A 21,716-nucleotide genomic window follows, 5' to 3' on the forward strand; every position below is an offset into this window, starting at 1 on the left:
GAGTCCAGTAGCACCTTTAAGACCAACAAAGATTTATTCAGGGTGTGAGTTTTTGAGTGCTTGCACTCTGATGAAGAGTGCTTGCATTCGAAAGCTCACGCCTTGAATAAATCTTTGTTGGTCTTAAAGGGCTACTGGACTCTGACTTTATTTCCCAGTCCGTCTTCATTCTCAAAATTCTATGAGAGAGGTCCCTTTATCCTCTTTCTAGTGGGGGGAAGGGAAGCCCAGAATGAGATGGAGTCACCCGCATTCAATAGATGAACAGGGGACTTCAGATCCAACCCTTCAAACTTCATTCCGTTTACCTCCCCTCAGTTTAAGAATCTCAAGGTGGCCTAGTCGGGTGGTGTTCTCTCATTTCCCCCTTCCTAGCAGCCTCATGATATACACGAAGCAGAAGGAGGAATCAGGGAATTTGACCAAATCAGGGATTCAAAGCCAGGTCTTCATGGCCCAAATCCAACTTTCTAACCATGAACTACAGCACCCCGGCTCTATCTCTTTTGGACCACAAGACCTGTGTTTAGTCTACAGAATAAGAAAAGAGAATGCTGTGAGGCAGGATATCATGCTCACAGTGCAAAAATTGGTAATCATTCTGGCCACTTCCTCAAACCTTCCTTGCCATCTTGGTCCTGCTTTGCTAAGCTCAACTGGCCCCAGAATAATTCCAAGGGGCTCCCCAATGAGTTCCGTTTAGCTGGATACAAACCTGCTCAACCCAGATTTCTCTAAACTTTGGTGTGCATGTTTTACCTTCTGCGCTCGATGGGAATAAACAGGGGGGAGATCACTCTGCATCCTAAACGGTAATAATCCGGTATTATTAAACAGAGACAGACAGAGAAATAGTGCAGGAGGACATGAGAATTTGTAATTTATTCATAAACTGCTAGCCATCATAGCAAACTTTTAAAATGAAATGCGATAGTTCCTTAAATATTTAGCAGCTTGTTGACCTATTTTCTCAGTTAATTAGGGATTGCATTAACAATGTATTGAATATAGGCAGCTTAAAAAAAATAAGCACTCAACTATTATGGGTTACTTAAAGTTTTTGTTTTGTTCAGTGAAGCCACAGATGGAAAATTCAATTTATAATGTCCCACCAACAAAAACTATAGGAGAGATATTTCAGAAATGTGTCACTTTTCCTGTTAATCAATAGGCACATTCGAAGGACTTTGCTAAATGAGCATAATGAACATAAGAAAAGCATTTGTTCTGCAATCTTTTCTGCATTTGTAACAATTTTTATTGACTTCCGCTGCACATTTGTTCCTTGTAGAAGCATTCCGTTCATGATCTGCATAATTTCACAGTGAAATCTTTCTGCTTGCATCTGATCAAATGGACATATTAGTTTATTGCACTTCAACAAATTTTGTCAGTGACCTTGTTTATTGCCATGGTTAAACTGAAACCGCCAGTGCGCCTGGAGTTGTTGCTGGGAGCATTATTTAAGAAAAATGAGCTCTTGTATTTAATGCAGAATCTGCTGGAATATGATTTAATAACCCTACTCTAGCAGATTCCTCAATCATTCTGCTGAATATTGGCATACAGAAGATGTTTTTTGCAAAGGAACTGGAGGGATTGTTTCCTTTGGAGGAATCTGACTCTGAATCAGTGTCGGTGGTGTAAGTTGTGCATGTCGTGAAATTCAAGACCAAAATTTCAAATTAGCATAAGACGTAGCAAATTCAGGTCAGTAGTGATGACCAGAAAGAAAAATGTACTTTTCAATTACATATAACCTGGCCTAGGTATTTCTAGGGACACCTCAAATAACTGGATATGGAGTTTCTCCAGCCAGTATGTCAGATCTATTCTACTGCAGCACCTTGAGAAAAAAGGATGGGGATCAAGGTTATTAGCAGACCCAAATGAGAGGAGAGACAAACTTGTGGAAGTCTGCTTGGAAAGCCTTCCTGAAAACAGATTGCAAATTTGTCTTTTTCCATCACCAGAAATGGCTGAGTTAAGCATCCTATTAAGCAATTCTCCAGTAGACAAAGGAGAGGGAGGAGACTGGGTTTTTACACCCTGCTTTTCTCTACCATCAGGAGTCTCAAAGCGGGCTCACAGTCCCAACTCTTCCTTTCCAGCAGCAGGCACTTTGTAAGGTAGGGGAGGCTGAGAGAGCTTTGGCAGAACTGTTCTATGAGAACAGCTCTAACAAGACTGTGACTGGCCCAAGGCCACCCAGCTGGGTGCATGCGGAGGAGTGGGGAATCAAACCCAGCTCTCCAGATCAGAGGCCGCCTCACTTAACCACGATACCACAGCGGCTCTTGACAGGCCAAGTAAGCGCGTTCTTAAAAAGGAATTTGTACTGACTTTTCAAAAGTTTCAAATGTTGTTTTATTTTATCAAATATCCCTCAAGGGCACAGCTTAAAACAAATGTTGGACTTTCAAAAGTCAAATCAATCTGGGGGACATCAGTGTGCATTTGGCTCCTGCCCCATGGCTGCCTTTATGTTCTCATGCTCTGTCTGTACAGTTCACAGGGCCTCAGCCAGGCCTTCAGTGTGCAAGAGAAGCTCTGGGCGAGAGGGATCCATGGTAGTCAGAGCTGTCCATACAAGCAGTCTGCAGGGCCAGAGGCACATGTGCCAAATGCATTTATAGTGCCAAGTGCTCTATCATGTTTTACCATCTCTTCCACTAAGGAAACGTTTGTCATTTTATGCAGTAAAAGTAACACGTGCTATTTATGTTTATTCCAAGCAGAAGGGGAAATTTCTCTTCAAGTGTAACTTCCCAAAGAGTGCCAGGCTTTCCTTCGGCCATCGCACCCACCGCCTGAATATGAGCAACGTTTCCTTAAAGTTCAGGGTGCAAAAGGCCTGCTGGAGTTTTGATAGGGCTCTTGCTAGGGTTTCCCGGAAACAGCCTCCGAGCTCTGCTTCTCACTAGACTTTTTAATTCCAGCTCCTGTTTGGGAAGTGACCCGGAGCAGAGAACAAAGCAGGCGTTGGCTGTGTGTCAGGATTCAACAAGCCAGTGGACCAAGGTGCAAATGGCCGGGAGAAGCTTCCTCTCCATTTGCACCTGATGAGAAGTCGTGTTCCTCCCCGCAAAGGTGGCGCAGGCTGTGTCATTGTTCCCTGGCCAGGGATCTATACACAACGCAGCCAGCCAGCGTGTGCCTCCCACAGATCAATTCTCTGAGCCCCTCTGTGGCTCGGTTTTGTTTTTCTAGAAAGGGAAGTTAGTTCAAGTGGCAAACATTTTACCGATTTGAGAAATCTCACACAGCAACCCAACAGCATCACTTCTGAAGTGAGAAGAGGGGAAGGCTTGGGAAGAAGAACAGCAGCAGGAGCTTTTGACAGAGACCAAATAGCCGACGACGATGCTGGGCTGATGGGGAAGGATTTCGGTTTCTGCCTGGGACCGTACCTCAAGGCAACAAAGGAAACGTAATGGCTGCAACAATCCAGTTTAATGAGCAAGCATTCAATATTAATTGCACTAAGTATAGGATTTTAGACAAAACATCTGCTCATATTTAAATGAGATTCAAAACTCAAAACCTCGACATACTATCTGCAATCTAGCTAAGAGTTCTCTGTATCCTAATAAAAATACGTGTATCTTTCTTCGCCCTGACTATATTTGCTTAGCTCCACGTTTGGTTTTCGTCATTCTCATTCAGTTTTGACCAAAGGCTCAGCTCATCAAGAATATAAGCGGCAAACAGGCAGGCAGCTAGATGGTGGCCTTTTTACCCCCGCCAGGTGGACTGATCCAGTTGTACTCTGCCTGGACCAGGACGAAGCTGTTTTCCCGTATCTTTCTGAAGTGCATCATCTCCCCGCTCTCTTGCAAGGCTATCACATTGTTCTCTGGCTCACTAAAGGACACCTCTGTTCGCTTGTGACAGTACTGGGAGTGGATGCAGCGCAGACTGATTGCCACAACCATGCCAAGGATAACAGAACATCCAAGGAGGACGCCGAGCTGAGCAGCGACCAGCTGTGGCCGTCGGCCGGGCTGTGCTCCTCCGCCTCCAGGACCGCCGACTTTAGTTATGGCCCTTGTTACCTTCAGGAGCGGAGTCACCTCTTTCCCATCTTTCTCCTGGCCATGAGCAGTCAGTTCTGCTTGGGGCAGGAAGTTTGCTGGACCCTTCTGTGTCACAGGATTTTCCTTCACCATTTGCCGTGAAGCTGCCAATAATCTTTCTCTATTCAAACGGCCTGATGTTGCTCCCACTCCTGAAAGCAACGGGGAGTCCCAAAGCTGGATCAAGGGTGAAGCAGTGACGGGGAGTCCTGCATTCCATAAGTCCGGGTTAAAATGTCTAGAAGAAACCACCTTAAAAATAGAGAAAGGAAACATGCCTTAAATAAGACATACATACGATGCCTGAGACTTACTGTTGTGTTCTGATTACACACCACTGGATCATACTCCTTTTGAATCCATCATTGTCTCCCAAGGGGCATGATCATTGGCTCATTGGCCAAGAGGACAGAATGACCGAGCCTTGTGGTGGGATGAAAGAGACTGGCAAGTGTCTGATGCTTGCTGGGTCTGGATGAATATTGCTGAACAGCCCGTGGAGTACCAGAAAAAGTACACCCAATCACAATGGACTGGGGGAAGGAAATTGGGTGCCAATTAAAAATAGCCATGGCTTCACCATGTTGTGAAGGGCTATATTTTCCTAGGTGCAAAACCAACTCACTGGGGAAAGTGAAAGGTCTAGTCAAAACTGCATCTGGGTCGTATGCCATGCATGGGGAACCATCATGCACTTATTGTGCTAATAATAAGTGTGTCTCTTAGACACCAATGTGATGAATTGGCATAAGAATAGCAGCAATCACAACAGAAATAGGTTTGGGTTAGGGAGAGTCCAACCTGGGTCCAACCAAATTTACTCCTGAGTCGACCTGTCTAGGCATGCTCCTTCCCTGCCCCCATCTGCATGACTATTGCAATCCACTGCCCCTCACGCTAATTTTGCCCCTCTGACATGAATAATAAATCCCTCCTGTCTGCTCTGCAGAGTTTCCAGCTGACCATCAGCACAATGTTGGCAGGAATAGTGCCCACAGCCCTAGCAGTAGTGCAAGCTGAGACAGCAGAAAGAGCCTGCCCACCTGGGCTGCCCCCCAGCAACAAATAGGAAGGAATGTTTTCCCTTCTTCTACAGCAGCCCTTTTCCAACTAGCGGAGCATATTCTGAGACTGTTTCCCCATTAGAGACATACCTTGCTAGCCTTTCTGCATTTGGCCTTTCCTCCACTTATTTCCCAGGCTGAAATTGGTGACATGCTTTCTTCACTGAGTCCTCCAGAGGCAACCTCCCATCATGCTTTGCTCCCTTCCCCTTTTCCAAAAATGTGTTTGTGCAAGATGGTGCCTGCTTGCACCTTAGCTTTCACTGTGCTCCTTTCTGCGCCATTGATCACCTCCCACCTTCCTTGAGTTATAACATTGTTATATTATAATACTACTGTATAAATAGTATTGTGCAAGACTGCTTTTTTTAAAACTTAGAAACAGTATTGAAACACAATTACCTCTTTATGAAAAAAGGCAGATTTTTCAGAATGGAGGGAGGGAGGGGGGGATTCCCAAACAACTCAAAATGGCAGACGTGGGTAAAAACCCAATAGCACACATTTCCACATTGGGAAGCCCCAAATTAGACCCCGTTTGTCCCCGCTTTAAAAAATGAAAATCCGTTTTCTGGGGGTTCTTTTGCTGTGAGGCAGCTAAGGAGGTCCATGCCCAAAGAGGTGAATTTCAGTGCAGAAACAGACAAAAAACTCAACACTTTAAAAATGCAAATTCAGACAATATCCCTAGTGCGGAAACAGTCAGTAAGCAGGACTCTTGTGGCACCTCAAAGGCTAACAGAATTTTATTTCAGCATAAGTTTTTCAGGGCCTAGAGCCCACTTCAGAGGCACTGCAGTGATTCCTCATGAGGCAGAACATTTATGTTGGAAGGTTCCTTTTCTAATACCTCTAACACCAACATTTATGTTGGAATAATTAATCAATTTTTTCAGGTACCCCACAATTCCTGTTTATTTCTGCTGCAGTCGACTGATAAAGGTTTGCAAAGTAAGAGAGCCAGCTTTGCGTAGCGGCTGAGAACAGCAGCATCTAACCTGGAGGACCAGGTTTGATCCCCACTCCTCCTTCGCATGCAGCCAGCTGGGTCACCTTGGGCCAGGCACGGTTTGTTCATGTTCAAAATCTATTAGAGTGACCCTCAAAGAATGTCAAGACCTAGATGAGGTCAGCATTTTGCCAAGCTAAACTCCAAATATTTCATGTCCGGTTCAGGAGAGCTGGCTTCAGAGGCACAGTTAAAATCCAAGTGCTTTGAACTGTGGACCAGGGACAGGAAGGAGAGTTTCCTTAACTAAACTTCTGGGGGATTTCAGGGCACCTGCTGCCCTCTTGCGGGGATAAGTGGGAACAGCACTTATTTTAGCCTCAGCCCATTGTGAAGGGAAGAAAATAAATTCTCTGCCTCCGGGGGCTCTGGCTGGAAAGCAGGCCGCCACAGGTTGGCCTCTCATACCAGATCAGCATACCCGTTTTGTAGTCGAGGATGCACCAGTTCTTTGTTCAGAGCTTTACTGAATATTAAACCTGGCTTCTGTGATGCCTCTTTCCATTTTAGCCCAGGGACGTCTAGAAAAGGATTGTCGTTGTATTGGTTTCTGTTCATTCTCTGCCTGCACCAAGCCAGTGGGGGGAGCCTAGCTTTCAGACAACTTCTGAAGCTAACTGGGTCACAGCTAATTAAGTACACCAGGGTGGAGGGTCCGTGCTTACTGAAAGACATTAATACTTTCTGTTGCCCCTCTGGGCAGACCTGAGTAAGAGCTTCAGGATACCTGCTCAGGATGGCTCTCTCAGTGGCCTAAGATGCACTCAAGAAGACTTGGATCCAAGGCTATGAGAATGCAAGAGCATTTGTGAGAGGAAACTTTCTTCCCTCCCCTGCTGCAGCCTATCTTGCATCCCAAAATCCTGCCCCCAAGGTGGGGAGTGAACTGACAGCAGCATGGAGGGACGGAGTAAGAGGGGAGAACTGACAAGTCTTACTGTGCTGGCAGAAGCACCTTAAGTTAGAGAAAAAATGTAATTAGAATCCAGGCCTGAGTCCATATTAGGGACACTCAAACATGTGCTAGTTTGGTTCGTGTTCTGTTTGTCAGTTGCAAACAGAGTTGATTTTTCAAGCTGTTTGTGGGTGTCTAGCAGCTTGCTTCATTGTATTCTTTCTTCATCAGACAGTGCAGCACAACTAGCTTGTTGTGCATGCACATTCTCACACAGACAGAGTTGTAAAACCTCCCCCTAACTGCTCTACTCGGCAGGCAATCGTTTAAGCAGACAGTTAGATCATTTGTGTCAATAGAAATGAGACAAATAATGAATGCTGCATTTCAATATGATCCTACCCTTCAGTTTTTGCCTAAGTAGTGCTTAGTAATGCTTGCGGCAGAATGAGCCTGAAGGCCCTGCCTTCCAAGGTTTTCCCAACACCCTGAGAGGCTTTTCTGTCTTTCTTGGGTAACCGCTGCCATCTCCTGAGCTCTGTAAGGAATTGTCTGCTGGGAGGGCCAGGACTCCTAGATTCCCTTCTAAATGCTGAGGCCTTGTCTCTGTGCCTACTGATTTGCTGCTTTGTTTGCCCCTGGAAGAATAGCCACTTGCCAACTGCCTGCCTTCTCCCTGGTGCTCCTTTTAAAATTGCATATCCAAGACAGTGGACATTACCACTACCAGCATCCAAAGTTATAAACCATTAAAGAGAAAATGTTCACAAGCATATTTTCAGCATTGCACTAGAGCAAGGGATTAAAAAGAAATGGGTAAAGCACAATTCCTCTTTCTATACATACCCCCCCTTAGTTGTTAAAATATAGGACAAGCACCTTAACTTAGGATGTTATAGATCTCTACAGAGTTTCCATTACCTTGCAGCTTCCTCCAGCTTTTTAAGCCAGCACATGGTTAATGGACACCTTGTTCAGACCTCAGTTAAGAGTTCTATCTGCTCTGATGGACTCAGCACATAACAGACCTTCCTCCTTGTTCCCCTGAGTTTTATCACTTTTTTCCCCACCCACTGACCAGATCAGGCAAGGTTTGAAAAGCTTTTCCTGGAGATTCTTCAGGAATTCCTTCCTGAAGACTCTGTAGTATTTAACACCTCCAAGTCACTGTTCCCTGCTTGAAGGGGGGGAGAAGAACAGCTGGTTTTTATATGCCACTTTTCTCTACCCAAAGGAGCTTCAAAGTGGCTTATAATTGCCTTCCCTTTTCTCTCCCCACAACAGACAACCTGTGAGGTAGGTGAGGCTGAGAGAGCCCTGATATTACTGCTCAGTCAAAACAGCTCTATCAGTGTTATGAAAAGCCCAGGGTCATCCTGCTGGCTGTGTGGAGGAGCGAGGAATCAAGCCTGTTTCTCCAGATTACAAGTTGGTGCTCTTAACCACCACACCAAGCTGGCTGGGGAGAGCTTGATCATCCTATTGTCTAGACCTATTAGTATTTGTATAAAGATGGAATGAGATAAGTCTGGAAAACAACTGAACTGACTTCTCCTCCCCCTCCAGCCTATTTTCTGTCCAGAGAAAAAAAACTTTTAAGACTCATTTCAAACATTCAGAAAAAGAATTGCATTTATTCACAATGCTAATGGCTGCTGTTTGAATCAGCAGTATCCTTGTGCATGTGCAGTTGTGCAAAAAACCTGGTTCAGCAGGCATTTAGGACTGCTCAGCCCAAACCCAACAGACCAGGCTCAGGCCTGATCATCCCCATGGTATGCTCAGTTTGACCGACACGCATGTTCACTGTGACATTTACAGCATCCCTAGTCTGTCTGAGGCAGATCTTCCAGACATTTTTGAAAGAATAAACCCGTTTAATGGATCCTCTGTAGTTGCAGTTGGAGTCAAGTGGGGTGTAGTGGCCAGACGGTGATCACAGAGACCCAGGCTGGGACCCCTTCTCCGCCAAGGGAGCTCATGGGAGGACCTCGGAACAGTTATGCTGAGTTTCACCAGCCTCACAGGCTGTTGTGAGAAAAAAACCCACTGGCCTGAACCCTATGGGAGGGCGGAGTGGCAAAGAACTGGATTTATGTGAAATGGAAATGATATGCATTACAAGCGCATGTACCCACATTTCTGTGCAACTCTAAAGCCTGCTGGTGTGACCATTCCCTTAGTGGGAGAGCAGAATGTTCCCTAAAGACTCTTCCTAGTATCTCATGAGTACAGAGTCAGATACTATGTCTTTTCTCATTCACAACATACAACTCAAAACTGCTCAAGACGTCTGTAAACTCAAAGCCCCATTTCTTCTCTCTACACATAGCAGGGAAGAGAACATTGTTTCTAGGCTCAAGCACAATCACAATTGAAGCACCTATTAAATCATCACAGTTCTCACTGAATTTAATGTATTTAGATGATGCAGAAAAACAGCCTATGAGGCATTTTTAATCTGAATTTGTGTTTGCTAGGTGGTTCTAATTTTAGTTGTAAGATTCACATGTGTGGCTATTTTCACAGTGCTTTACATACTGTATAATTTTAAAATACTGAAATGTTTTCTAAGCCTAGCATGGTGCAAGTTCAAATAATGTATCATTTCTAGCATACGCAAAACACACGGTGTTGCAGGGGGAAAAATCGCAATTTACAATCAAAGACCTTTCTTGAAAGCCAATCAAATGCCCTCCACTCCCCTGCTTACCTCTGTGCCATCTGTACATGCGGAACACACTGATGACTTGGGAATACTAGAGGCATTTTCTGTCCTAAAATATTGGGATGGGGAAATGTAAATTGATTATATTTCATAGTAATAAATTCAGTTACTTTCTGAATCTGCCCAGAGGTGCATTCTGGGCTGCCACTGGAAATTCCCTCTAGACTCATTCACATGTACAAAGTACCAGACGAATTCCCACCACACAGCCGCGGTTTCCGCTCAGTGTGGTTTGCTCTGTTCTGGGACTGCTTTTCCTTGAGCCAGCCGATGTTGTTACTGTTAGATGTAGTCAAGGTGTTGTGATAGATGGGTCCCAAATCTCAGCCTTCTTAGGCTACATGAAAGTAGCCTAATAATTTTAAACACACACTTTCCCTGTGAATAAATCATGCCCTCACGTGCACATCTTTATGTATGTACATGCACACACACCATTAAAAAACATAGTGCAGTTCAAGACACTGATGCTGGGGGTTACCCATGAGACACAAGCCAAAGTTTACTTAAGTCTCCCTCTCTCTGTTGGTCTTAATGAGATTCTTTCTGTGTGTTTATGAGACTGTTTATGCATTAAAGAAAATGACCTTAGCGGGGTCAAACTCTAACTTGTTCACTAAAGGAGTCCTGTAAAACCAGGCCTCTTTCATGTAAAACGGCCTCTCCACAGCAGCCATTAGAAACTGCAGCCATTTGCTGAGCTCTGGCCCTGCAAACCATCAACAGCACACTATGCAGAAGACTGAAAGCAAACTGACTTCCAGGCGCCCATTGTGCAAAGGGGCCATTTACATGGAGACAGCTTCGGTGAGCCTCCTTCAGTGAGCCTCTAGGTGACACATCCCCCTCCCCCCCCCAAAAAAAAATGAGTGAGCTTGCATCACTAAAAACAACTTTTCTGAGCCCCTCTTGGACAAGTTTCATGAACAAGGCTTCTGTGCTGCAGAGCTGTTGATCTGCTGCTATAATTAATTGCGACATGGACATATAGTTAAAATAATGCACATGTATGTGGGTGGGAAGAAGGGGGAGAGCACAGAACCTCTGTGGACTGCATTATGGTTGGCGCATGCCAGGCCCCTCATCTTTTGTGTCTCCAAGGTGACATCTAAAGACTACACAGTACCCTTTGGATGTGCTGGGCTTGGAGGAATACTCTCGTGCTCCGAAGCCAAGGTCCTGAAGCTGAAGGGAGGACTCCAGCAGCTCTCCTTCTATGTGACTTGCATTGGGCTGCCTTTCTCCATTTTGGTCGAGGGCAAGTGAGGTGGTGGAGCCTGCTAGGGAGTCCGGGAGAGGGTTTTCATAGCCAGGGAGCTCAGACGCTTGCTGTCTGCTATCAGCCGGATCCCAGACCAGTGTTGCTACAATCGGAGTCAGGCTGGTAGAGGATACATTTGCAAATGGAGTCACGATGGTGTACAGAGAGGACCCTTTAAGAAGAAAAACCCAAAGCAAAATGTTGAAAATAAAATATTGGGAACATTAGGAAATACATTTGACGTCACTGAATATATTTTTACATATAATATCTAAGACAAACTCACAAAGTACTTGGGTATAGCCATGATCAGGGTGGTGCAGTGGTTAAAGAGTGGCAGCCTCTCATTTGGAGAACCGGATTTGATTCCCGACTCCACGTGCAGCCAGCAGGGTGACCTTGGGCTGGTTACAGTTCTCATAGAGCTGCTCTCACAGAGCAGTTCTCTCAGAGCTTTCTCCTTCTCATCTACCTCACAGGGTGACTGTTGTAGGGAGAGGAAGGGAAGGGAATTGTAAGTTGCTTTGGGGCTACTTGGTGTAGTGAAACGCAGGGTATAAAAAAAGCTTCTTTTATTTCACTGTTGCCCCACTTTTCTCCTGCTGCAGACTTCACAAAGCAGGCATAGGGGTCCAGGGAAGCTTCCAATCCAGGCACTGGCCAGGCCTGCCTAGCTTCATCATGCACCTTCCAATCATACATGTGAACCATATTTTTAGTAGGTCATAAACCTGGATTGAGAATGGTGCACCGATTCCATTATGTTCTAGAGTCAGGGTAGTCAAACTGCGGCCCTCCAGATGTCCATGGACTACAATTCCCAAGAGCCCCTGCCAGCATTTGCTCCTGGGAATTGTAGTCCATGGACATCTGGAGGGCCGCAGTTTGACTACCCCTGTTCTAGACAGTAGTCTGACGGGTGCCCCTGGGAGCTCATGAGGATGATGGCGTTGGAATGATGCCATGAACACCAAGGCAAATCATTTCCCAAGCATCAATATTCATTGCTGGAGATTACCTTCTCCATGCCATTCTCAAGAGTGAGCAAGTGGCTCGCCCCTGAAACAGTCAAGGGTTCAAGCGTCATTGTTACTGGGAAGCATGAGGAAGGGAAAGCAAGAGTGGGTTGCCCTTCTGTTGTCCCTGTCTTTGCAACATCCAGAGGAGGACCCACCATGAGGACGGAGAGAACTAGAAGTCATTAAGGAGTCTTAGACTTCATGGTAGATGAGGTTCATAAGCAGGTGAGCTCCATGAAATAGGCTGCCCTCATTGGCAGTCTTCAAGCAAAGGTTGGATACACACTTTTCTTGGATGCTTTAGGATGCGTTGGGCTGATCCTGCGTTGAGTAGGGGGTTGGACTAAGTGGCCTGTGTGGCCCCTTCCAACTCTATGATTCAACATCAGAAATAGTTCTAAGGCTGTGGCTACACTGAAATGAAATTTAAAAACAAAGGGCCTAACCTATATCAATTAAACTCAGTTGCTAATTAATGGGAAACGGATGAGATCCTAAGGCCCTTTACCGGTAGCTGAGGGCCTTTGAAATCAGTGGGATTTATTTTCAAGGTAATGAATATGGAATCTAGTAAAATGCAGAAGCCTTCTGTCAATGTCATGTGATAAAAGATAACAGAAATGTGAAACAAGATGGAAGCCTACTGAAATAACAACAAGAGAAACATGCTTTTGCCAGTTTTGGATTAAAGATCCGCAGGGCCTGTGGCACCAAAGCCAGTTTAAGGGGTCCCAGGGCCTTAGCAGAGCACCATTGGCACTGTTTCTTGCACTGCAACAGCAGGGCACCCTGACCAGGGATAGGTTGAACTTTGGAAGCAAATGACAGCTTCTTGTCTTTGTTCTAGTGGTCCCCGCGCCACATACGTATGAAGACCCCCCGACAATCATAGTGTGAAGGCCCCCCTAACTGTACTGCATCCTGAGGCCCCTGGAACTGCAGAACTTCTACATATGCTGCTAGGATAAACTGACTCTGGCTTTTACCTGCAGTAGATCCTCCTTCTAGATCCGTAGGCTCCTGAAAAAGTGATGGTTTTATAGCACTGGAGGTGACACGGAGGTCAGGAGTGGTTCTGTTTTGCATTTGTTGATATACCGTGGGAGATTCAATTCTTGCCCAGTAAACAAAGTAGGATTGGACTACTGATAAACTGTTACAGGGTGGGGTGTTTTTTTGTAGAAAACAAAAACAAAAAGTTGTATGTGAAGCATGGGTTTAGCTATTCTGTACCATTAATAAATCATCAGAACATTTGGTAAATCAAAAGGAATTTTTAAAAATTTACAAACAGAATTAGTGCAAAGGACATTAAAGGATTAGCCCGTAACACTTTTTACACTGGAGTAACAACAGATAACCAACTGAAACCATAGTGAAAGGGCTGCAAGGGAAGTCACTTAAGAGCGAATCAAAATGTAATTTGTGGATCTGCTCTCTAATTTAATCAGCTTTTTAAAAATTCATTTGACAAAAATTGGCTCCATTTGAAACAAGTTGGGTAAATATACAAGCGAGACCCAAGAAAGGAGGAGGGATGAATTTTCTGCTAATTTTTAATTGTGAGTGAATAAGGACGCAGTTCTAAGGGCACTTTCCCTCTGACGAGCATGGCCTCCTTCGGATGACTTAATGAATTTGAGCCATACATTTTTACAATACATCAGCAATCTATGTCTTTGCCGTTTCCTATTATGTCACTGAACATAATATTTTTGGACTCGATTTCTTTGAACTACACAAATATCCACAAATCACAGAAGTTTTGTTCTGTGTAGATTGTATAGATTGTATAGCAGCAATGTTTTACATGCCAGATCAGAGATCCCCAAAGTTTCCTATACTTTGCTTATTCTTTAAAAACAAGTAAAATATGAAATTCTGTTCAGCATTCAAGTACCTGAGTTAGGAAAGAAACACAGTGATAAGTAAAAGTGCCCAAAGATGCAAAACAAAACAAAACTTTCCCCATCACTGCAAATCTCCATTGTATTTCTGCCTGCTGTGCAGTTGTTAGTTTATGTGCAACTCGAAGAAAGAAAGATGACAGTAAAGACACAAAATTACCAGATACGGTCAGAGAAAAAGCTAGCACCCTTTTCTGATTCAGTCTTGTAACTGTGGCTGTAGCAGGAAGCAACATATCCTACCGTGGGGAAGTGTAACTGAGTGAACATTGAAATCATTTATCTTTAGGGTACATTTGCACAGTCAAATTTGGATCCACGTTCACTGAACATGAGAAGGACGGGAGGTATAGTGAAGAGATTTCCTTTGACCACATAGATCTATATTCAGCTAATCAGAAGCCAATTTCCAACATGTGAAACCAGATCAAAGGCTAGAATGTGCAAAAAGTTTCAGAATGGTTCTCATGTACGTATGTGAGTGTGTGCCTAGAATCCATGCCACCTCTCTGTCTCTCAGTGAATACTGAAAGGAGCCAGCCAACCACCTTCCCTTGGTTGTCCACCAGAAGACTTCCTCAGAAAGAGATCAAGCAAGAGCTTCTTACAAGAACCGGATGTCTCCTACTGGCTGATCAGGCGCCTTCCACACGAAGGAGAGGTTTCGTTTCAGGGACTTGTCTGAGTGGGTAACAGTATCACCATCTTCAAAACAAGTCAGGAGTTTGGAGCCAGGAGGAATGTAAACAAAAGTGCCGGCCATTTGATCATTCGATACCCTGCGAGCTTGCAGCATAAAACCCATGAAATCACGTGTGCTTCTCACTGTGACTGAAGACAAAGAAAAAGCCACAAGAGAAGGTCAACCTGCCAACATCTGTTTTAACATCTGCATTATGGAATCCTACCTACATTCTGGGATAGAAAACGTGGTTGGCTCAAATTGATTTTTATTTTTAAAATTAGACAATTCTATTAAAGAAGGGGGTGGTTAAGATGAGTATGGAGGTACACCCAAAGGTCCCCAATCTAGTCAGTCTGAACCCAACGGATTACCATCTCTCAGGATTCCCTTTCACCAGGTTCCCTCCTAGATCTCTGGTTCAAACTAGACAGAACGGCAAAAAGTCCATGTTCTTTTTTAAATTAAAGGGTGTGGAAGTCAAGAGCCAGTGTGGCATGGTGGGCGGGGTGCAGGACCATGTTTGAATTCCCTCTCTGCCGGGGCAGCTAGCTGGGTGATTGTGAGCCCATCGCACATTCTCGCAGGGTTGTTGTGCGGTTAAGTAGAATGATGTAAACCAGCTCTTCTTATTTAAACAAGATACTCAGTTCCGTAGGATCAAGTGTTGTTAAAAACAGAAATATGAAGCGTCTGCACTAACTTTCAGGGAATGTGGCTGTTTTTCTAATGAGCACTGCAAAATTGTGCATCTTTTGGTGGTGATGGTGCGATTATAAATCACAGCAATATTAGCATTTATATGCTTTGATCTAGAAATTCAAGGCATTTTCAAATACATCATTCCAGTAATCTGTGTGGCAGCCCTGTAAGGTCAATCAATACTGTTATCCCCAGACAGCACATGCTGAATCGAACCTTTTGAAAAGGCCTCCTGCTGGGTCCACGGCCGAGACACAAAGTTTAAGCCAGAGACTTCCTGGTACACTTCCCTGTCCCATAGCTCTAATGTTAATTAACTTTTTGCAACTAACCAGGGGTCTGCAAACATGGTTGCTTGGCTGCCAGTGGGAAACGGAAGTTTAATTCTGGTGGCCAGCAGCGAAAGCCTCCAATATACTCAGCACAAGAGCAATACACCCCCCCCCCCAAAAGCCACTAGCAATTCAGCAAGGCTGGGCATTCCTCTTCCAAAACGCTGCCTGGAAGAATTCTGACTCAGAGAGAAAAGGGGTTACCATGAATACCCTACCCACTGCTTCCTGTTAAACCACGGTGGGTCACACCAATATATCAGAACTATATCTAGAACTGCCGTGCTCCTTTTACAATCAAAATGTTTCCTCCTAAGTAGTAGAACCTCCCAACCACCCTCTGCAAGGGCTTGCATTGTGAGGCATTGCTGATGCAAGCGTCTGCATTTGGAAAGCTGCCCCAGCTATTTCAATCAAGGCTGCGAAGTTCCCCTTGCTGTTACATCCGCTTACCATTCTGCCTGGCTGCTGGAAAGCTAGTGGAGCTTTGGCAAATGCGGGAGGGCCCGTGACAGCAGGCAGCGTCTGAGAAACTGGCTTTCCAATACGGTGAACAGAAAGAAGCATTCAGTGCACCCCACCCAAGCGTCTGCTGTGAGCCTAGCTATGCCTTCTGTCTTTCTCCCCACTAACAACACAGAGAACTGCCACTCCTTACCCGGTACTTTGTCACCTGGAAAAAAGAGGGACATATTGGTGTGGAGGGTAATATAGTGATTGTGTGGGTTCTGGAGGTGAGCTCTGATGTGTTTGGGTCTCATGTCGGTACATGCTGAAAGACTGGCGCCGTGGGAGAATGCAGCAGAGTACGAGACCAGGCACAGAACTGTAAAGGTCCACACAACAAAAAGTGCCTGGGCTTTCATTTCATCTTCTACCTGTCAGGGGAAAAAGACGTTGGACTGAAAGCACAGTAATAACCTCTATAAAAATGGAGCCAGTGTGAAGTTATGCTAGCGACACTTCTGAATTCCAGATTTAGTTGAAATCAGGGCTTTTAAAAACTCTGGACCGCTAGAAAGGAGGTTTAGTCATCTGTGGAGCTCTGCCCTGGTTAAACCACAAAATAAAACATTTCAAGAACAAAGCGGGCTTTGACTTATTCCGGAATGTTGAAAAAGCCATCCTGGCAGGGTTGTGACCTGAACTGGCGTGCCAATACACTTCTGGCTCACCCCGGTCTAGCAGTGCATGCGCGTTTCAGCACTGAGGCTATGCAGCAAGAAGGGGGCCGATGAAGAGAAACCAGCAATATGAGAGACGTTTTCCAATCACTGTTTTTCATACAGCAGCAACTCAGTCTGTGCACAGTACAAACAACGCTAGAGAATTCAGTACCTCCCCCAATCATTCAACCCATGACACTGAATTGTTGGAAGATAAAGCAGCAGTCATTATGAGAAGTGGTCGTGGGCCCGTTTAGACGTTTAGATTTACACCCTGGTTTTATAAATATTGCCAACATGGTGTAATGAAAAATACATACTCCCTAGTGGCTGGTGCTTCCTTCAAATTACCAGGCAGTAATGTAAGACTTACTCTCAACTATGTAGGTGCCGATTTGGTGTTAAAAGACGTTTTACAGGCATCTTTAGTATCCGCATTCATGGCTCTGCCAGTCCAGCCATTTATACCTAGCCTTGTGAACTCCAGCAAAGGCACCCATTAATGTGTCACCATTTTGGAAGCCTTTTAAAAGTTTTTTTTCCCCTATGCAGCCTTTCTCTCCAGATAGATGCTTTTCTGTCTCCTCTAAATTTACTCCTTTGAGTGCCCCTCAACATTAAGATGCTTCTTAATCTCAAGCAGAGAACACACAGGTAAAGGCTGATTTCCATAGAGCCTTTTTTGCTCACATGATATTTGCAACTATTTCTGCACTGAAGGATGCTGTAATGGAGCCACCTCTCAAACTTACCTAAAGGCTCTACCTATGGAAGCAGGCACCTGGCGAGAGATCATCTATACTAGGAATAGATTCCCTGAGAATTTACCCACTTTACTAACAGGTTGCCTTCTGATATGCAGCAAGTGGTGTCTCCTGAATGCCCGTTTTGTCTCTGCCCTAACCAGGATCGCCTGATCTCATTAAATCGCAGAAGCTAAGCAGGTTGGCCCTGGTCAGTATTTGGATGGAGACTACCAAGGAATTCTAGGCTTGCTACACAGAGGCAGACTGGACAACTACCTCTGAATATTTGTTGCCCTGAAAACCCTATGGGGTTGTCATAAATCAGCAGTGGCTTGATGCCCCACCTCCCCAAATCCCCTCTCCTAGATATCAGATACCAACAGTACACTTGAAGTGCCCCTCGCTGCCACTGCCAGGCACTTACCTTGGGACACATGATCCTGCAAGCTCCCAGCAATTTTCTCCTTCAGCCTGTCAGGCAAACATCCTTTAAAGCAAAAAATTCTTTGCTTTCTCCACTAATGGGGAGTGCAGCAGCTGTTACTGCTAATACTTAATACCTACAGGAACTCTGTCAGTGCTCAAATCCAGTTTTAATCATGTTAGTTCTCTTCACAGTCTACTCATCCTCTTTTTTAAAAAAGATTAAAAAACCATCAAGTGCTTGTGGAATGAAACACAATGTATGTTTACACAATGCTATACAGATTTATACGTGGAAGTAAACTGGCTGAAATGATTAGCACCTACTCCCAAGTGAACACAGCAGTGCAGCTATAAAAGCGGGGAATGAAAAGGAAGAAAAAAAGGGAAATCATCCAGGGTTTGTGTTAGGAAATAGAAAATAAAGGGTGGGGGTGGGGAAGCCCTCATGCATTTGAACAGCAAAGAAAGTTTCATTTTGCAAATGGCAGAATACGTCCTACTTAATTCTCTGTACATTACACCAAAAGTAGAAAAACACTGGGAAGGAAGGAAAACGGGTTCAGTCCAATCAGTATTAAAATAAAATATCCAGTTTCAATACTATAACAGAAAGGGAGAAAGTTACCACCTGATCTGTAAATCTCTGTCCCCCATCCCTATGATGATTCTAGCCAAGAATATAGGTCATGCCCAGAAAATCCCATTCTTAGCATGAAGAAAGACTGAAGCAGGTGTTCAGATTACTGGAGCATGAGCAGTATAAAGTTTATTTTCACCAAGTTTCTTGACTATAGTCACACTAGATACAATCCCAAGAGCAAAAACCGGGGGAAAAACTTCCTTAAATTGCAGTTAATTATTTTAAAATGCAAACATCAGTGCTTCAGAAGTCCAGTGAAAAGCTGTTCTATTTATCTGTTCCCTTTGTGCTAAGATCTGGTTCATACAGAATAAAAATAGAAAAGATTGCTATTGGTTCCCAAGGTTAATTAGGGACAGATCTTTGCTGGATGCTCTCTTGAGCGTTAAGATATCACTCACTGCTGTTCTTCCATCCACTCACCCGCCAAGGAGAGCACTATCCAAAGGTGATGGTAAGCCAAACTTGATCAAAATCTCTGGTGCCAGGATTCTATATGAAGGCACTGTTCTGCCATCTTTATCACTGACACTTCTATCTATGGCAAATGGCACCAGTTTGGCCATTTGAAAGCTGTTGGTGTACATCAACGGCTCATCTGGCCTTTAGCGGACGTGCTCATTGAGATCTTCAGGAAGGGTCATTTCAATTGACAGACCAAAGTTAAGTTTAATCTTTATCAAGAAACTACAACAATTTTGGTATTCTGATGTCTAACACCAAAACACAGAGCTTCAGTTGTTTGTATATTTCCTCTGTAGGAGATCCCTAAATGAAGATTTGAGTAACTTCTAATTTCCTGCAAGTTTTGCTTTTGTTCCCTGGGGATGAAGATACTGAGAGCCCTCAGTCTAGGGATAGAGTTATCAATTTCACTGCTCCCACTACTGGACAACGCTAGCAACAAATCAAATGATAAAACAAATTATCAGCCCTATTGCTAAGCCCTTTAGCTTTCTTGAGAGGACCCACAGATTCAGAATAGATGCAAGTCCATCCTACTATGAACATTCATATATAGGAAATCTGATGACACACTATCCCATCCCCCCACAGCAGACTTTTTCAACCTTTTGACTGTGGAGTAACCTGTGAAAACTTTAGCAGGCTTCAAGATAAGCTAGAAATGTCAGCTAGTCATGCCTCCCTGCCACACCAAAAGTGACATCACCCAGACAAACCTTAACAAACTCAAAAAAGGATAGGTCCTCGTTTCTCCCACCAACCCACTCATCCAGGGTAAAAAGAACAACCCTGGAACCTCTTTCAACAAACCCCAAGAGGATTCAGCTAGCTGGAGAGCAGCAAACAGCTCCGCATGGCGGTGGGATCAGAATACTAGGCTGCAGCAGCATTCAAGAGCTAGACCCCAGTCCCCAGCTAGAAACCTACCCCCAAGTCCCAAAGCAGACCAATGGGCCTGCTCCACTAGGCCAAGCCTGAGACCAGGGTAGACCCAGATTAAAAAACTGAACCCCCTGCACCCAACCAATCCAAAAAGGAATGTGAAACTCCAAACCCTTTATGGGGGGGGGTGTATATATGCAAGGATGTGTACATGCTAAAGTCTGGATCAGGACTCTTGCTTAACGCTTTAATTGCAAAGAGGAATAAACAAATGTAGAATGAGAACAAAATAAAGGGTTATGCTTAAAATAAATTTCCGCAAATACCCTTTAACAGATTTTTGGAAAAGAAACAATAGCTTTTTCCAAAAGCTGCTTTAGGAAATGGACAGCCATGAAGCAACTTTGTTAAACGCGTGCCTTCCCCCAAACAAATTAAAAACTGAGCAGTAAACTTAAGAGGCAGATTTACTTTATCCTTTAAAAAATGCCCATATTAGTAATATGTATGCTCAATCTGATTTAAACCCATGTTAAAATTACAAATAACTGGAGCATACTATAGTGTCTTCTTGGCATAGCATAGGGTCCTGTGAAATGTTTTAACTATTAATTTTTCCTCAAGTGTTGTTCTTTCCTTGTGCTAAAAGTATTTTGGTACCTGAGAAGACAAATTGCTGCTGCATTCACACAATTGTATAGGGTTCATTCATGCACAACTGAAAAGTTTGTGCTGTTCTTAAAGGCACCACTAAACCATTCAGAGAATAAGCTGCACAATATACCCCATGCTGAAGGGCTTTGCAACCTTATAAGAAGCAATATTTTAAACATTGCATTGATGTACTCTTGTGCAGCTACCCCGAAACTGTTCAAAGCATGTGTGTGTGTGATTTTTTTTGGGGGGGGGGGAGGAGGAATCTCTTTGTAAACTCAATAAGTAAGTACAAATGGGTAAATGTGTATATTTTCAAATAAAACCTACTTTTGTTTTAGTTTATAAGTGAATCTGTTTAATTTTAACAAATCACTATATAATACACTGATACCTTTATAGAACTACTCCCTTTCCTCAGATTAAATATACTAGCCACCAAATTGAACCTTTTTTTGCCACAAATGTTTGAAAGAGAAAAGAGTGGTCAATAATTACATCAGGTGAATAAGTCCCCCAACAATTTCAGAAGAAGAAGAGTTGGTTCTTATGCCGCTTTTCCCTACCCGAAGGAGGCTCAAAGCGGCTTACAGTTGCCTTCCCATTCCTCTCCCCACAACAGATACCCTGTGAGGTGGGTGAGGCTGAGAGAGCCCTGATATCACTGCTCGGTCAGAACAGTTTTATTAGTGCCGTGGCAAGCCCAAGGTCACCCAGCTGGTTGCATGTGGGGGAGCGAAGAATCGAACCTGGCATGCCAGATTAGAAGTCCGCACTCCTAACCACTACACCAAACTGGCTCTCCACAGCAAACCAAACACAGGCCTTCCAGATTCTGTTATGGTAAAAACTATCAGTTCATTTCTTTGTCCTGAAACATAACAATAAAAAACAAAACAAAAGCCTAAGTATGATTGTTAAAGCTTCTGTATTGTCACACCCTCTATTCTGCAGGGCATCAACAGCCAAGCTGATGTACAAAGCCTCCTGGTCTGCAATAAGGGGGAGGGGGGGAAGTTAACAGCAGGTAAGGATAAAGGGGGGAGGTGCCTGGGATCTGGG

General features: G+C 44.2%; 1 protein-coding gene across 1 annotated transcript; it reads right to left on the reverse strand.

Moving 5' to 3' along the window:
- Positions 1-2,319: 2,319 nt before the first annotated feature.
- REELD1 (reeler domain containing 1) lies at positions 2,320-21,558 on the reverse strand. The gene is made up of 7 exons (XM_077300165.1): positions 18,012-21,558; positions 16,334-16,553; positions 14,568-14,790; positions 13,039-13,205; positions 10,899-11,205; positions 9,758-9,821; positions 2,320-4,328 (listed from the first exon to the last, which is right to left on the reverse strand). Exons 1-7 carry the CDS (start codon positions 18,021-18,023, stop codon positions 3,720-3,722), a joined length of 1,602 nt encoding a protein of 533 aa, XP_077156280.1. The 5' UTR covers positions 18,024-21,558; the 3' UTR covers positions 2,320-3,719.
- Positions 21,559-21,716: the final 158 nt, after the last annotated feature.

This window comes from Paroedura picta, chromosome 10 (assembly GCF_049243985.1).
Source record: "Paroedura picta isolate Pp20150507F chromosome 10, Ppicta_v3.0, whole genome shotgun sequence".
NCBI classification, from domain to species: domain Eukaryota; kingdom Metazoa; phylum Chordata; class Lepidosauria; order Squamata; family Gekkonidae; genus Paroedura; species Paroedura picta.

Bases quoted from the DNA above. Each gene is read 5' to 3' on its own strand.
- REELD1 (XM_077300165.1), bottom strand. The intron at 14,791-16,333 runs GTAAGGAGTGGC...CTTTGTCTTCAG, and splicing joins TCCAGGTGACAAAGTACCGG to TCACAGTGAGAAGCACACGT. The intron at 4,329-9,757 runs GTAAGCAGGGGA...TCTATTTTTAAG, and splicing joins CATGTACAGATGGCACAGAG to GTGGTTTCTTCTAGACATTT.